The sequence below is a fragment of the Girardinichthys multiradiatus genome, chromosome 7, assembly GCF_021462225.1.
Source record: "Girardinichthys multiradiatus isolate DD_20200921_A chromosome 7, DD_fGirMul_XY1, whole genome shotgun sequence".
Taxonomy (NCBI): Eukaryota; Metazoa; Chordata; class Actinopteri; order Cyprinodontiformes; family Goodeidae; genus Girardinichthys; species Girardinichthys multiradiatus.
In genome coordinates this window covers 5,035,897-5,054,147 of record NC_061800.1, presented here as the reverse complement: position 1 = coordinate 5,054,147, position 18,251 = coordinate 5,035,897, and the positions used below count along the sequence as shown (strand labels likewise).

At 38.6% G+C, this 18,251-nt stretch overlaps 1 protein-coding gene across 1 annotated transcript; it reads right to left on the bottom strand.

Moving 5' to 3' along the window:
- Positions 1-1,524: 1,524 nt before the first annotated feature.
- On the bottom strand, positions 1,525-17,198 carry tnfaip6 (tumor necrosis factor, alpha-induced protein 6). Its single transcript, XM_047371577.1, has 6 exons — positions 17,042-17,198; positions 16,286-16,423; positions 15,390-15,551; positions 10,899-11,127; positions 4,064-4,104; positions 1,525-1,759 (listed from the first exon to the last, which is right to left on the bottom strand). The coding sequence occupies exons 1-6, from the start codon at positions 17,139-17,141 to the stop codon at positions 1,623-1,625; spliced, it is 807 nt and encodes a 268-aa protein (XP_047227533.1). The 5' UTR covers positions 17,142-17,198; the 3' UTR covers positions 1,525-1,622.
- Positions 17,199-18,251: the final 1,053 nt, after the last annotated feature.

The following is an 18,251-nucleotide window of genomic DNA, read 5'->3' as shown; positions in this document are numbered from 1 at the left end:
GCTCCAGAATATGAGAACATGCTTGTTTCACTCCTCACTGCTTCTACTGTGTGTTTTAATAATTATTGCATGGATTACACATAAGGATATTTATTGTAACTTTTATGGAGTTAACTGTGAGCAGTTACTAAATGTTGCATGGATTACATTGAAAGATTTCACCTTATTTTGACAACAGTTAACACAAAAACACAAACCAAGTCCAAGGATGTCATACCATGACATGTCCAACCAGAGCTCAATGAAGAGGTGATCTGTTCCACGCTAAGTAATCATAACTTCTCAATAGAATACTATTTAAAATAAATCCAAGCTGTCTTTTTAAAGGCTACATGAGTAGGTGGTTCATTGTTAACTTCCAATGATTCTGACAGGAGATTCTTGGCTTGGATAAAGCAGGTTATATCAGAGACTACACTCATGTCTCCCCCAGAGTTCTGTTGAGATCCAACAACATGGAAGAAGCAAATCCTGTGTGATGGCCAAAGCCATGGCCACACTCCAGTAAAGTTGAGTAACTCTCATGCACCCTTATTGTTCATTCATCCAAACACAATTATAAACTTTAGTTTGCAACAAAGTTTTATTGAGGTGTGTAAATGCATGGGTTCTACTTTTAAGCGCACATGTGGTTCACATGTATTTCAACTCATTTTGATCTTCGATTTGTAATTACTACTAATTGTTGTTTCTCTTACTGGGTTTTACCTTCCATGATCCCTGGGAGTTTGGCCAGACTGAAAGGTGATGGCCAGGGCTCAGAGCACCTAAATACCTGTTGGAAAATTGGACTGCACCACCAACTCCTGCTGGAGAGGGGGAATTTGTATTTACTTTAGTTAAAGTAACTCTTTTGTATTAAACTAAAGATTTGTATTTGAAGTTTAGTGGTTTTCATTTCTTTTTTTAGTGTTCATGTTAGTTAGCAACAAACATTACTGTACTGTCCTGTTTCTTGTAGTTGGTGATTGTATTATTTAGTTACCCCTATTGTGTTGTAATGGTCTGATCAACAAACATATGTACCCTTGTGTGTCATGTCTTAACAGGTCAGTTATGTTTGTTTGTGCAGTCAGTTGGTTTGCTCACATTTTGTGCTTGCATTTACTTTTGCTTATTTAACCTCTTTTATGAGCTCAGTTGTCATTTTTGCAACAACTATTTGGTTTAAAATAAAAAACCCTATTTTTCTAATAATTCCTGTGACTCCTCCTGCTTTCCGTCTCGGTCCCTCACATCCCGCAATATCTTTGTAGTAGATACATAATTATTTTTTTTTAAATGTTCTTACTTTATTTTGTTCAGCTTTTTTCGGCTTTATATCTTTCTGGTGTTTATTCATACAATGCTTCAGTATTTTGTTCGACAGTCACATTTTAGAAAATAAAATCATAGATTTGATGTAATCTCTGCTCTGATCTCTTTAGCTTTTTAATATACTTGTCATTTTTAGTTAGGGAGGTATTTTGGACTTCTTTTAGATTCAACCTTTTGTTACTATTCTGTCACTTAAGGACAATAATATAATACACAGAAAGTTTATTTCACAGAATTATTATAATTAAAGTCTTCATGACATAAGATGAGGTAACCAACATCATAAATACAGCAACAGAGTGACATCAGTGAAGAGCAGCAGTAATAAAGTCGTAGGTATGATTCTGATGATCGAGCAATGGATCAAAAGCAACATATTGTAACTGGAATCCACCAGCGGTTACTGAAGCATCAGAGAGGAACTTTAGGGTCATCACATTTCCTAAAACACAACAGAGATCAAACTGATTAACATTTGGATTTCTGAACCAGTACAGTCTACAGCGAGTCAGTAGATTCAAGAATAAAATACAACTATGTGTTTCTGATTTGCTTTGAGTGTCTTGGAATGTTTGCCCGTTATCAACAGGCTATCTTCTCCTGCAATACAGTATCGACCATCTTGACTGTAGACATCTCTCTGCCTGCCTCTTTATTATGGAAATAAATCCTGTGTCAATGATTTTAATATCAAAGCACAATAGATATTTTGGCTTGCTTGTTTTGTGTTTCTACAACTGTAGAGGGAGCCCTAGAGCACAAAAAAAAAAAGCCTGCAAGTTGCATGAAGTCTCAAGTATTTTTATAAAAGGTATTACGGAATTCATATTGTGTTGCCTTTATATTTTGGGAAATCTTTGATGTTGTAACACCTTTAAACAAACATAGCAACCAACATGTAAGAAGCATTTTTGTGTTGATTAATTTCTAATATTCATCCAACATCTAAATCAAATAATAAAAAATACAATTTGATTATTGTTATTTTATTTATAATAAAAATAAATATGGATTTTGGCAGGGTTTCTTCTTTTAGTCTTCTATTTTGGGACATTTTAAGCATGTGTAAGTACTTTTGTTTCTCCTTGCAATTAAATATTTTTTATATATAATATATTTTAATTTTATTTCATTTTACATTTTACTAATAAAAGTCTGGTTTTGATCCCAGTTTGGGGCAGTTGACTCTTGTTACAAAAGATATTAACCCACAACCAGACACTAAAATAACTATGGTTGTTCCTTTGCTGGTAGGTATTTTTATTTTGGTGATTTAGTATACAATATAAATAATGAACTACTTAAACTAAACTCATGGGAGGATATCAATAAATTATCTCTAAATTTAAATAAAACTAAAGTAATGTTCTTTGGAAATTACAAGAGACATTTTAACTCAGTAATAAATATAGATGGTCAGTCAGTCATTTTCTACCGCTTATTCCATAGTGTGTCACGGGGGAGCTGGTGCCTATCTCCAGCAGCCTATGGGCGAGAGGTGGGGTGTTGATATTAATACAATGTCAGAAATAAAAATTTTCGGAATAACTACTGACAGCAAATTGAGCTGGAAACCACACATCAGAAACATACAAAGTAACATTTCTAAAAGTGTCTCAATTATTAATAAAGTTAAATAGTTCTTGGAATATAATGCACTGCGATTATTGTATTGCACATTAGTTTTGCCCTACTTAACCTACTGTATAGGAATCTGGGGCAATAACTATAGAAGCTTACTTCATCCCCTCTTTATACTCCAAAAACGTGCTGTAAGAGTTATAAATAAAGTAGGATTTTGTGATCACACTAATACTTTATTCTGGCAGTCTGAATTGCAAAAACGTTTTCATTAAGTAGATTTTTATACTGCACAACTTCTATATAAAGCCAATAAAAATATATGACCCACTAACATCCAAAAGCTCTTTACACAGAGAGAAAGGGGTTATTATTTGAGGTCCAAGCGGTGAGAACTACTAGGAAAGGTTTGTGTGTTTCTGTGTGTGGAGTTAAACTTTGTAACCGATTGGGATCGCAGCTCAAGCAATGTCCAAATATTCATCAATTTAAATCAAGATATAAAGAAACAGTTTGGTCATAATATATGGTTTTTGGCAAGTGGGTCCGACTGGACCTGTAATGTATATTTGTATATTGTGGTTATAATAACTATATATTAAATATGTTGATTATTTTCTTTATGTATAATGTTACTGATGTAATATGCTATGCTGATATGACAGTGAAGATTTAGTTATTAAGCTGTAAATGGCAACAATCATGTAATTTCTTAAGGAATGTGAACAGGAGGTAGGACTAAATAAGTTTTTCTTCATCCTACTCCTTTCCAAGTCATTCTTCGTATTATTATTGTTGTTATTAGTTTTGTATTCTGTAGTACACTATACTTATTTTATTTTTGTAATATATGCATTTTCTTACTGGCTTGGAATAAACCTTTAAATTAATAAATAAAAATAAATAAATCACCACATCTCTATGCAATAGAATATGAGAAAATTTGTTGATGATGAAACGGCAAATAAATAATAAATTGCACCATGAAAGGAAAACGTTAACGTCTGCAAACCTTTAAATAAGGTCATTAGACTGAGAAGAACTAAGCCATAAGTGTACTGGTTAAGGAGAAAAGTTAACTGATATCAACCAGCAGTTCCACAAATACTTTGGATTAACCAGAAACCAAATCTGTCTCGTCATGTATAAAAACATGGCAGCTCACCTGTACTGATGATGTCATCTGGTAAATATTCACCACAGAACCTGAAGGAAAAATAAATAAAAACTGAAAACTTACATTTAGAAGGAAAAAATTAATCCTCTGTTAAAGGATAAAATATATATTTTTTATATATGTATTATCTGAAAAGTGTGGTGTGCATTTGAATTAAGCAGCAGCACCTTTCACTGCGTTTAAAGCTTTTTTAGGGTATGTCTTTTATCGTCTGACTGAACTTAGGTTAGTTCTCTAATACCCCAGTCACACTCACGTATTTCATTTTTAACAGCCTAGTAAGACATAATGCAATAGGAAAAGGCTCTGGCAGCACCTTTAGCAGCAGTTGACACTAGCATAGATCACCAGATAATCCAGTCTACCATGAAGTCTATCATCTCACACACCAAGTATACCATAGATATGCACCACTGCGACAGCATTTACTCAGATGCTGCTCAAATATCACAGCATGACCAAATAATATCACTTACAGTCTGATTAATTCAGCTGATAATATCTGACCACTTGGGGGCACTCAGCATTGAAGTGGAATGCCCAGTAGATTGACCGACCCTTCAATGGAGAATTAAGATTCTTAATTTCCTCATTTTAGCCCATGTTGTACATGTCTGTAACATGAAACAATATATGGCAAGAAGGGAAACAGTGTGACAGCAGCCTAAAGCAGGGGAGTCAAACTCCAGCTCTCAACAGTCGATGTTCTGCTTCTTTGACATCCGTCCCCGATCTAAAAGACACCTGAATTAAATGGCTTGATGACCTCCTCAACATGTCATTAAGTTTTGTGGAGTGTTGCTAAGATCCTAAAATTTTAATTTAGGTGCTTTGAAGCACATACAAATGAAAATGTTGGAGGACACAGGCTCCAGCTCAAAAGGCTTGAAACTTGACGTGTTCTAGGACCTATGGTTCACTACACAAATTTTTCTCTTAGGTAATCGGGGATGAAAGTAGGTCGGCATGTGAACTTCACACCACAGCTCTGACAGGTAATGAACTGCATGCACATGTTTCACTAATAAAAACTGTTATTGGGAGACTAGCAGATGAAATGTTTATTTCAATCAGACTTAAGTTGGATTTGTTCATCAAAGACTTGGGAAAAAACTTCTGAAAATGACTCATGTTTTAGAGCTGCTGTCAATTCAATTCAATTCAATCCAATTCAAAAATACTTTACTAATCCAAAGGGAAATTAAATGTTGTTGTAGCTCATTATGTTGGTTTCTTCAAAGAGCCGTTGTAGATGCTGATGGCTGTGGGCAGGAAGGATCTCCTGTAGCTGGTCTGTCTTACAGCACATCTGAAGAAGCCTCTGACTGAAGACACTGTTGTTGTAGGACAGTCTAATGAAGTAGATGATCAGGGTTCTCCATAATGTTTTTCATTCTATGAAGAATCCTTCTTTGCACAATGATCTCCAGAGGTTCCAGAGGAGTCCCCAGAACAGAGCCAGCCTTCTTTATCAGCTTGTTAAGCTTTTTAAGACCCTGGCTCTGATGCTGCTTCCCCAGCAGATGATGGCAGAAGAGATCACACACTCCACAACAGACTTATAGAAGATCTGCAGCATCTTGCTGCAAACACTGAAGGTCCTAAGCATCCTCAAGAAGTACAGTCGGCTCTGTCCCTTCTTGTAGATGGCTTCACAGTTACATCTCCACTCCAGTCTGTGGTCCTGTGTTCCAGTCTGGTATCCAGTCTGTTGTCCAGTGCTGGAAGGAAAACTTGCACCCTACTGCCAGGTCTTCTGCAGTCTAACCATGGTTCACTGACAGGATTGCTCTGTATTTAGCTCCATTCATCTTTCCATTAACCTTGACCAGCTTGCCTGTCCCTGCAGAAGAAAACTATCCCCACAGCATTATGCTGCCATCGCCATGTTTCACACTGGAGAAAGTATGTTCAAGGTGTTGTTTAGTGTTCATTTTCCTCCAGACATAATGTGTTGCTGTAGGCCAAAAAGTTCTGTTTTGGTCTCATCTGACCAGAGCACCTTCTTCCATGTGTTACCCTTGTTCCTTGTGGCAAACCGGAAGCATGACTTCTTCAGACTTTCTTCCAACAATGACTTTGTTATTGCTACTCTTCCATAGGTTTGCTGAGTGCACGACTAATAGTTGTCTTGCCAACAGACTCCCATCCAAGCTGCAGATCTCTGCAGCTCCTCCAGAGTTACCAAGAGCTTCCCTGCTGGTTCTTAGATTAATCCTCGCCTTGCCCAGTCTATCAGTTTAGATGGACATCCATGTCTTGCTAGGTTTCCAGTTGGTCCACCCTCTGTCCATGTTCTCTGGGATGTTCAAAGCTTGAGATATTGTTGTATAACCTGACCCAGCTATAAACATCTCCACAACTTTCCCTCTGACCTGTCCGCTGTGTTCCTTGGTCTTCATGGTGTTGTTTGTTCAGTGGTATTCTTTAACAAACCTCTACAGAACCTTTACAGAACAGCTGCATTTATAGTAGCATGACATTACACACATCGGAACTCAATTTATTAATTAGGTGACTTCTAAAGGTTATGTTTAGGTTTAGGTTTATCAGAAATGTATCATAGTGAAAACATGAAGTAAAATTTAAACTAATAAATAGAAAATATTGGTCCGGGTTGAAATTCAAGATAAAATACTGCTTGAAATAAAACATTTTAGTGATCTGGGGGGACCTCAGGCTGTCGTTTTCACATCAGGAACTGGGAGTTATTAGCTATTAAACTGACCTTCAGAGAGTGGCGACATTTGCTTGAAGGCACCAAGCAACCTGTTATTCTGTGGACCAATCACAGCAACATCTCCTACCTGCAATCTGCTCAACGCCTGAACTCACAACAATCAGATTGGTCTGTTTTTCTCTCATTTTAATTTTACCATTACTCACCGTCCTGGATCCAGGAGACCTAAGGCTCTCTCTCTCTCGCAGCTGTTCTACTCAGATGAAACCCTTGATGAACAAGAACCCAATCTCCCCCAATCCTGCACCATTGGGGCTCTCTCCTGTAATCTGGAGACCTTGTCCAATGTGGGCTCCAGAATGAGCCATATCCCTGAAAGGGTCCCCCCGGTCACCTCTATGTCTCATCTTCCATTCATTCTCAAGTAATTCATTGGGCTCACTTCTCATTTCTCTGGCCACCCTGGAATTAGCCAATCTGCTGGCCTATTCTGCCGTCATTTCTGGTGGCCATCCCTTAATAGGGATGTGCAGAACATCATATCAGCCTGTAACATTTGCACCAGAAATCAAAGCTCCTATCACCCTCCTTCAGGTCCCCTTCAACCTTCTCTACGTTCCAAGCTGCCCATGGTCACACATTGCCATAGATTTTCTCATCAAATCCCAACTCACCTCAGGGTCCCATCCTCAAACCAATGGTCAAAGTGAGTGCATGAACCAGAAGTTGGAAAACTTCAACCGGTGTGTGTACTAGTCCAAACTGGTTAACTGGAGTCAACATCTCACCTGGGTATGTTCATAACTCCTATATCTCGATAGCCTCCATTTTATCTCCATTTAAAACCTATCAGCCTTCTCCTCTTCCAACACCCTTTCCTGATTCCACTATTCCATTTGTCAGAACCCATTTCTATTGCTGCCAAAGTACCTGGAACCAGAATAGTTCAGCTTTGCAGAGAACATCAGCCCAAAACAAGACCGCTGAACAGAAACGCAATCCTGCTCCAACCTACTTTTCTGGTCAAAACATTTGGTTATCAGCTAAAGACTTACATTAAAATCATTAAAATGACTTCACTATTCATTGCATTGTTGCCCAGTGCTGTGGCTGCAGATATCAACATTTTGTGGAGCAGGAAGGATATGGTCCTGAGGATCGCTCTTGGGTTCCCTGTACCCTCATCTTGGATCATTCGCACCTTCTATATTTGGTGTCCATGGTTGTGTGTGTATGTGTATGCATGGGAGAGTGATTCCCTGAGGCAGACACCAGATTGTTTTGCTCCATAACTGGTAATCAGGCCTACAACTTAGTTCCTGCATTCTTTAATGTTCCAGGCTTACCTCTTATTTTCTCCTCTCCAGGAAACCACTTTCCCAGTTCATGCTCTGTTCCTGGATTCCTGTGTTCTACCTTCTCACTATCAGCGTTTGTTGAAGAACTCACCTCAAGACTCCCTTTATGAATTTCCTCTGGCTGCTCCTCTGATTCATGCTGTCATGACCCCTCAACAACCATCTACCATTACCCACCTGCCTGTCCACCTTTCAGCGCTCCACAACCTCACACGTCCACTCCTGGAAGACAGAACAAGGAAATCTTTACCAACAAATACCCCTTACACCCACCTGCTGACCTCAGCCTCTGTGGGTATACCCGCCTTTCCCACTTGGGTCTCCACTATCTCTCCCACACTAAGCTAACCATCTCATCCACAGTTTCAAGCATACCTCAACCATAATCCACTTCTTATAATAACTTACCTCTCCTCGTCAGTTCCATCCCAGATTTCTCCTGTGAACGTGGAAAAACACATTTCTACACTGTAGTTAATAAATTTATTCTGTGCACACCTATTACAGACTTGTTCGGACCAGTATACGTAATGAAAACCGACTGAGGCAAACATTTAGGACAAAAATCTGCTCTGATCTTTCAACAGCTTCCCTCAGGCAGGTGCAGCAAGAACTACCAGATCGTAACTCTTTGTCCTCCAGGTATCTTCAACTGAGCTGATTTCCTTTAAAATGGCACAAATATGAACCTGGATGACCTTCAAATATACACATTTTACCAATTAAGTGAAGTCACATTTTCATCTCCTCAAGAATTCGGAGTATTAATAGCAGAGAGATGGTGATTATCAAAGGTACCTGATTACCATACTACACTTAAAAAAACATTTGTCTGGTTTACGTGACCTGTTAATGTCATGGAGTGACATTTTGGACTTTGTCTTATGGTTTCTGTGATGGTTTATTTTGTCTAGATGTTTCTATTATGTTTATCAGTCTGTTTTGCTCCCGCTACCGCCTCCTGGTGTTTTGTTGTTTTCCTCACTTACTAAGTTTTCCTGATGGTTCTATTATTATGATTAGTCTCTATATTATGGTTCTTTGTTCTTTAGCTCCTCTTTTAGTATCTCTGTGTTTATTTATGTTTGGTATTTTTTCACCTTGCACTCTTCTTGTTTTTCTAGTCTATGTTTTCTATTCCTCCTCGTCGTTATTCCCTTTCTGTGTTTTAATTCTGTTCTGTCTGGCTTAGTTCTTTATGTTTAGTTTCTAGTGTTCCAGTTCTTCTTCTTGTTAGGTCAGCTTGAGTTATTGTTTACTTTTATTCTAGTCCTCTGCTTCATTCTCAGTTTGTTCTTTCAGTGTTTGTTTCTTTACTTGTAGTCAGGGTTTCTTTATGGTTTCCTTTTGCTTAGGTCTTAGGTTCTTGTTATTCTTCTGTTCCTTCCAGTTCCTTTGTTTCATTTACCTCTTGGTTATTCTAGATTTCTTATGTTTTGGTTTAGTCTATTGTTCTGCTTAGGTCTTTGTTTCTCTTTATTGGTTAATCAGTTCCACCTGTCCCTTCAGCCTCCCTGTCTCCTTGCCACACCTGTTCTGTGTCTCTTTGATTATCTGCCCTTTGTTCTCCTCTCACGTCTCCCTGTATATTAGTTGGTCTGTGCTCTTTGTTCCCTGCTGGTTCCTCTGTTTGTTCACACTTTGTTCTGCCTGTTCATTCATGCTCGCAACCCTCGTCCTTGCCATGTTCCTGCAGTGTCAGTAAGTTGTTTTGGATTCAGACTCTGGTCAGTACCTGCAGTGTGTTTTTGTTATGGTTTTGATATTTTGAATAAACTGAAGACTGATTGAAATGCTGCGCCCGAGCTCTTGTCTGCGCTTCGGTCCACCCCAAAAGCCCACTGTGACAGTTAAGCCCTAAGGGTTTTAGAAGGAATTTCTGACCTGAAACTACATACCTGAAATAAATCAAGTATAGCTCCACAATTATAAAGTGTACATGTTGGTACCTGTGTAAAGGTAGGACATAAAAGAATAGTTTTCAAGGGAAAGCACTATTGCAACTGTTACTATGTCTGATTTATTTGTGATTAAACAAAAAAAAAATCAAACACACCACACACAGCTAGGTCAGGCTTAACCGGTTTTAAACAATGCAAAGGAAAGACATCAGCAATGATCTCAGAGAAACAACTGTCGGTATCCATCAATCTGGAAAAGGTTATAAGGCCATTATCAAGCTATCAGCAGCCCTTCAATAGGCAGTGAGAACAATTTTTCACAACAGTGAGAAAAACCTACATCCAATGGAGGATAAGTTAACAAAGCAAAGATGTTTGGCCTCGATACACAGATTGGTAAAATCAAATCACAGTGCATTACCACAAGCACTTGTTCAGCATGGTGGGGAGAGGTAATATTTGAGTTTTTTGCAACCACAAAACCTGAGCTGTAAACTCGTGACAAAGCTCCCAGAGGGCAATGAGATGTTGAAAAAACCTGGACACTCAGACTAATTCAAAAGATTACAAAAAATCTGACTGGAAAAAAAACCCCTGTAAAATACCAGAGGTGGCTCAAATGTTTACACAGTGCAGCACAGCCTGTTATTCACTTTTATGTAAAGGCAATACTATGAATACATGCATGCTGATGGTGCTCTGTGTTCTTACATCATGCAAGGAAAGGATTTTCTTATGAACCACACAAAAACCTTTTCATTCTTTCTTGCATATGTGGTTCTGATGGGTTTTGTTTTCCTTCCACACAGGTTAACCCATAAGTCATTGAAAAAGCATCATCATGATGCACTACTAGGAACTCCTGTTCCTTCAGTGACACTCACCTCCCAGCAAAGCCTGACACATCATCATAGCTGTCATACACCTCCAGGTAATCAGCGAGACACGATGTGTCATCCTCCACATTGAACTCCAGGAAGTTGAGTCGAATCCTCTGACCTATACGCACTCGAATGTGCCAGTAGCAGATCTGCTCATCTTGATATTCCTTAGGGAAACCAGGAGAATGAATGATCTTCTGCTGCTCAGTCAGAACGCCACCACACTCCTTGGCTGTCAGGCACATAAGGGACATGATAAAACCCAGCAAGACATCACTTTTTATCTTTGGTGCAAATAAGATTTTCCAATATAGTGTAGCAAAGTGTCTGTTAGGGACAATAACTGTGTTAAAGCTCTGCACAAAATGATCAACCTTGGCAGAGCAAGGTGAACAAAGACTAGTTTCTTCATCAATTAGTGTCTGAATATTTCAGCACATCACAGATACAGTATCCATGCTTTTGATAAGTGTATGAAGGGCTCATCCAGACCACTGAAGTTGGGTAGTTGTGTAAAACATAAATAAAAACTAAATACAATGATTTGCAAATCCTGTTCAGCCTATATGCAATTGATTACACTACAAAGAAGATATTTAACGTTCAAACTGATAAACTTTGTTTTTTGCAAATATCCACTCATTTTTGTACTTGATACTTGCAACATGTTCCAGAAAAGCTGGAAAAGAAGCAACAAAAGATTGGGAAAGTTAAGGAATGCTCAAAAAACACCTAGTTGGAACATTCCACAGGTGAACAGGTTCATTGGAAAAGGGTGAGTGTCATGATTGGCTATAAAAGGAGAATCCCCAAAAGGCTCAGGAGAAATCTCTGCACATAAGCAGCAAGGCGAAAAACCAACATTGAATGCCCATGACCTTCGACCCCTCTGGAGGCACCGCATGAAAAACCGACATCCGTCTGTAACGGATATCACCATGTGGGCTCAGGAACACTTCAGAAAACTATTGTCAGTTAACACAGCTCATCGCTACATCTACAAGTTCAAGTTTAAACTCTACCATGCAGACCTGCAGCTTCTCTGGGCCAGAGCTCATCTGAGATGAACTGATGCAAAGTGAAAAAGTGTATTGTGGTCTGACAAGTCCACATTTCAAATTGTTTTCGGAAATCATGGACATCGTGTCCTCCGGGCCAAAGAGGAAAAGGACCATCTGAATTGTTTTCAGCGCAAAGTTCAAAAGCCAGCATCTGTGATGGTATAAGGGTTTGTTAGTACCCATGGTATGGGTAACATCTGTGAAGGCACCATTAATGCTGAAAGGTACAGATATGGTTTGCATCAACATCTGCTGCCATCCAAGCAACATCTTTTTCAGGGACGTCCTGCTTATTTCAGCAAGACAATACCAAGCCACATTCTGCACGGGTTCCAGCAGCGTAGCTTCGTAGTAAAAGAGTGCTGGTACCAGACTGGCCTGCCTGCAGTCCAGACCTGTCTCCCATTGAAAATGTGTGGAGCATTATGAAGGGAAAATACGACAACAGAGACCCCGAAGTGATGAGCAACTGAACCTGCTCATCAAGCAAGAATAGGAAATAATTCCTCCTACAAAGCTTCAACAATTAGTCCTCAGGTCCCAAACTCTTATTGAGTTTGTTAAAAAGAAGGTGATGTAGCACAGTGGTAAACATGCACCTGTCCCTGTCAGGATCTGCCATTTTGGACTTTGTTTTGGTTTTGTGTTTGTTTACTTTTCAGTTAGGTGTTTCTATTCCTTTGGGTTTTGTATGTTATGTCTGGTTTAGTTTCTCCCATGCCTCTGTCTCAGATTAGTTACCATAGCAACCTATGTCCTCAGTTCCCTCCACCTGGCCTGCGCACTTGTTACCACTTCCATCTGAATACCTGCCTTCCTCCCTCATTGGTCCATTCTCCAACTCCCTCTGTTTATTAACTGGTTTGTTTGCAATACTTGCGGCTGGTTCCTCATGTTATGTTACATCGCTACCCTCGTTGACTTCCCGAGTTCCTCCTTGTGGTTTAGTTTCTGTTTGTCTCCTGAACATACGCTTTGGACCACCTGCCTGAACTTTGAACTCTGCTTACCTGCCTGTAAGTCTGTCTACCTTCATATTAAATGCTTCATCTACTCACCATGTGACCTGCTCGCCGTGTTCTGCATTCTGGTCCTGCCACCAAACCCACAACTCTGACAGTCCGACTTTTTTGGAACGTGTTGCAAGCATCAAATTCAAAATGAGTGAATATAAAAGAAAAAAAAAAAGTTTATCAGTTTGAACATTAAATATTTTGTCTTTGTAATGGATTCAACTGCATATAGATTGAACAGGATATGCAACTCATTGTATTCTGAATTTATTTACCTTTTACACAATGTCCCAACTTCAGTGGAATTGGGGTCGTGCATCAGACCAATAAATAAACACTTTGAAATACAGCAATGTGGAATTAATGAAAAATATGTTTAGTACCTGTTTAAAAAATACTTTTATTCTGACAAATGTTTTTCAAAGAGTCTTGAAAGAAGGTTCATTGAGAGATAGCCGGAGGTTCATATTTCAGCACAGCAATGGGTGGTTACTTTAAGGAATCTAAAATATAAAACATATTTAAAGTTTTTTACATTTTTCATTTGCTACATAATTTCATGTGTGTTCTTTTAAAGTTTTGATGTCTTCAGTTAGAAGCTGTGTACAACATAAATAGGCATAAACAATACCAGTAAATGAGAAAGGTGTTCTAAAACCTTTGACCCGGTAGTGTATCTTAATGGGAATGTGCTATTAGAGATTATTGAATCCAACCGGGTCAATACAAGCTTCTGAAATCATTGATGGTTTGGCTTGGTTTCCTCTTTTTGGATGTGGAGGCTTTAGAAATAATTTGTGTCTGTCTTCCAGTTAGCTCTTGCTCAGCTGCCGTTTTGGCATCTTATCCTCAGCTGCATTTTTTCGCTCCCTGCTGGTTTATTCCTGGTGTCACCATGATAACTCACAGCGTGGGACTGTGATTGTGGTTATGAGTCAGGATTCTCCTTCCCTGGCATTGATTAGGTTCTCTTTATCATCCCCTTTTACGGTTGACTTGAGTCTGGAGTGATGACAACATCCTAAGGAATCTGTGGTGAGTCAAACTCTATGTTTATGGCCCATGGGTTTCCACCACTGACTCTTTCAAGTTATTCATGTAGTAAAAGCATTAACAGCACAAACATCACTAAATCTCCCCGTTCATCTTTTAAGTAGATTTACCCTGAAATGTGCTCCATATGTTGATGTCAGGGTTAGTTAAATGTGAAAGGCTTAGTTTCTCCATTTCCTCAAGCTAAACATTTGCAGCCTGCACAAGTCCTGAGCATGCAGGATCCCTTGCTGAAACATGTTAGGAAAAATATTTGTGTTTTATTTTAGTAGGAGAAGCTTATTAGGACTAACATGTCTTCAGGCTGTACACCATAATAAAATCAACATATTACACTCAGTGAGTAGGAAATCTATTATACCATAACAAGCACCTTACTACTAGTATAGCCCACCCTGGAAATTCTATTCATCTATTCATCTTCTATACCTGCAGTGTTTTGCAAAAGTATTGACAACTCTTGAACTTTTTCACATTTAACACATTATAACCAAAACGTTCCAGGTACTTCATTGAGATTTTCTCTGATAGACTAACAGAAAGTGGAAGGAAAGTTTTTTTTTTCCCAACAAAAGTCAGATAATCTGTGGTGTGGTGTGTATTCAGACCTCTTGAGTTAATTATCAGAACCAGTATAGAACCACATTTCGCTGCAGTTACATCTGCGGGTCTTTTGGGGTTATGTCTCCAATACCATTGCACATTTAGAGACTAAAGCTTTTTTCCTGTTTTTTAAAATAGCTCAAGCTCAGTCAGATTGAAACGAAAGCATGTTAACCTCAGTTTTTAAATTCTAACACAGAGTCTCACGTTTAGTTAAAGCTGGACTTTGACCGGGCCATTTAAGTAAAGTGAACATGCTTTGATCTAGTTCATTCAATTGCAGCTCTGGGTTTATGCGGTGGGGAAAGCTAACTTTCACTTTACCCTGAACACACCATGTCCAGGTTGAGACACAAAATACATTGATGCTTGTGGTTGTAAATCAACACAAAATGACAGTAAAAAAGGGGTACAAATACGTTTTCTATGGCCCTGTCGTAGGTGATGTATGATGGTGGGTGTATAGCACATAGAATGGTCTGTTTCCAGAGTGACTTAACTTCAGTAATTGTGATGCCCTGCTTCTTTCTAACAAAATCTGTTAATAGAGGCTGTTTAAAACTTGGATGCCACCAACACTTTCAAATTTCATCATCACAATTCCAAATGAAATTGGCAAGAAAACTTGTGTTTGAAAGGATTTCAGGTGTACCTGACCCATAGACTCATAAGTACAAATTGTTAAAAAAAATCAGCTAAAATAAAAAAAAAAGTTTCTTTTCACCATTGTTAAAAGCATAATTAAAGTAAAAGCTTTCACTTACAGTTTGGGTTGTAGCAGTAAACATCCCATTTTTCACTTTTGTTCAGCCTGTATCCATAGTCGACAATGCCAACTTTCCCAAAGCCACAGTTGGCACCAGGTTTGACGATTGGATAGCCAACACGCCCTCTGTCAAACCATCCAGCAGCACACATATGGAAACCTGCAAATGAGAAGAACAACACTGTGTTGCTGCTTTAACACCACTGGTTATACACTCTGTGCTGACAATCCAGCTCTTCTTTTTCGAGCCTCCAGCAACAGCATGTTGGAGAGTATCTTAAAATTTTTTTCTTCTTTGTGGCGACTTCTCGGGTTTAGATCAAAATTAGCAAACAGCTATAAAAGTGGCCTCCTGCATCGTTTGCTGAAGGAAATCTAAACTGTAGCAAATGTCACGGAGCCAAAAAAGAAGCTGCAGCTTAGGTTGCAGCTTAGGCCTCTACATAAATCTGAGATTGGAAATCAGCCACAGAATTCTGGTGCACCTCTTGTTAAAACCACTCTACTTCTGCCCCAACTGCATAAACCCAGTATTTGGATTAGAGTGTACACAAAACAGTGTTAACTGGGTTTACAGCCCATGTGGAGCCTTTTAATATTAGCCTGAGCCCTGCAATGCGTTGCACTGCTGAAAAGATACTGCCTCCCATTAACCTTTAACCCCTCCATAAATGTTAAAAGCATTCCAGCAGTTAAGAGAGGTGTTGTGTCATTACTGTTCCTCCATCTGATGTATTTTAAAGAACAAAGACAAAATGTACACCTCCCATAAAACTATGGGCAGAAGTAATCAGTGTTGTCATGTCAGAGGTGTTGGTTTGCTTTATAATACACACAAATTGTAGGTGCTGATCTGTACAGTTGCACTGTGTTTGTGACTGAAATGCTGCAAACCTATTTGACGTGCTGCCTCCAGTTGCTCATAAGTGGCCAACTTTCCTCCCTCGTATTTGCAGACAGCCTTGGCCTCCTTATACGTCAGCTGATACCTCCCCTTGCGTGACTCGCGATGGTAAACCCCAGCTGCTTGTTCTGTCAAAAAGAAACACAGTTTCTGTGTAGGCATTTAGATAATTATGTAAAAAAACGCTGATGGGTCTATGCCAAACCAATTAGAAAAATGAAACACACACAGGAGCTCATTTTTCAAAGAATCAAGCTCATGAAGTGAGAGTTAAAGGTGTCTGTGTGGAAAAGTCAGCAGCACGTTTAGCAAAACTTTGGGTGATGTAGTCACTGCATGAGAGACGCCTTAAGCAGGGAAATTTCTTTGCTCGCGATTTAGGGGGGCCAGAGTTGAAGTCATTTCCACGAGCTTACAGGCCTCATGTAGCACAGCCAGGTCTTAAACATGCAGGACTGCTGTGTGCTCCATTAACTCTTGTAAATCCTCACAATGAGCCTTTAAAGTAGAATAGTTTTAGCTGTGTTTGGAAAAGCAGAACATTTAAAGAAAAACACAAAAATAACAGTTGATTACTGGAGTAAAATCATTAATGGTGTAATTTGTCTGGTCAGCTCTGGATGATTTGTGTCTATGATTTTAATTAAATCATAGACTTCATTGCTGAAAAGAAGTTGAATGATTTCAATGCTATCCTGTTTAGTAGATATCAGATTTCCTTTTCAAGATGATGTATTAATATTTACCCAGCCATATTGAGTTATGGAATATTCCATTTCTGAAGCCCCACGCCTGTGCCTCTTTCAGCAGTAAGACAAGAGTCCAGAGTAGAGCCAAGAGATGCATCCTGTAGCTGATGGTATACAGCTTTCTCTGTGCTGCTCTGTTTCAGTCTTCTGCTGCTCTGCAGCCGCTGCTTTTATACACAAACTCCTGCCTCCCAGGGGAGGTGGCAAATATCCAGCACAGTGAAATAATTACACCCAGCCATGGTTCTTTCTGACTACTCATTTGACTCTTGATTTTGTTTACCTTTATAAAGTCTGTTATCAGTAGTGGTTATCTGATAACTACTACTGTTACAAATCAAAGTGAAACATTCCAGATCTCAGTTCTATTCACTGTGTTTGTAAAACTTTAGAAATATTAACTTTAAAAAAGATATCTTCATAAAGAGCCCTTTTTACATGAAGTACTTTAACATATTTAGATATATGAGAGACAGCATTGTTAGGGTGATGTGAACTTATTCATTTAAACAACATTTTAGTGCTTACCTATTCAGGTTTTTTGCACAAGGCAGCAGACAACTTCACGTAAGACATCACTCAATACCACCCAGCTGGTTTTCTACACAGAGATTAATGTATTGTCCATTAAATTGTTGTTCAGCTCATAAAACAGTTACAATAACATGTTCTGGTAAAGAGAACCAAAATGCACACTATATGACATAAGATGGTCAGGAACACATTCAGCTTGTCAGTTTCAATAAATTATAACATGCATATGCTACTTTTCTGTCAATACATTGCTTTGATTATAGTACTGCTGGAGAATGGAGCTCAATCCTTCCTGTCAGTGGTTCCGTTGACCTGTGGGCCGGGTTCACTCTTCAGTCCTTCATTGTTCACTTAATTAATTACTAGGGTAGAACAACCAAAAATTAAAATTTCTCATCAAAAGATTCAGGCATATATCTCAGTTAAATTGACAAAAAAACAAAAACTTTACAATCAAACTAATTTACATTGAATCTGTCAGTATGCCTGGATTGAAATGACTGTATATGTCTGTATATGAACTTTATTAGTTTTTCCTAAAAAGTGCATTGAGAGGACATTTATTGCGAATCGGCATTATATAAAGAAAATAAATTGAACTGTATGTTTTTGTTCAAAAAATAAAGTAACTTTACTTTAGGGTAAAGAGTTTTGTTGTCATTTGAGGTATAAA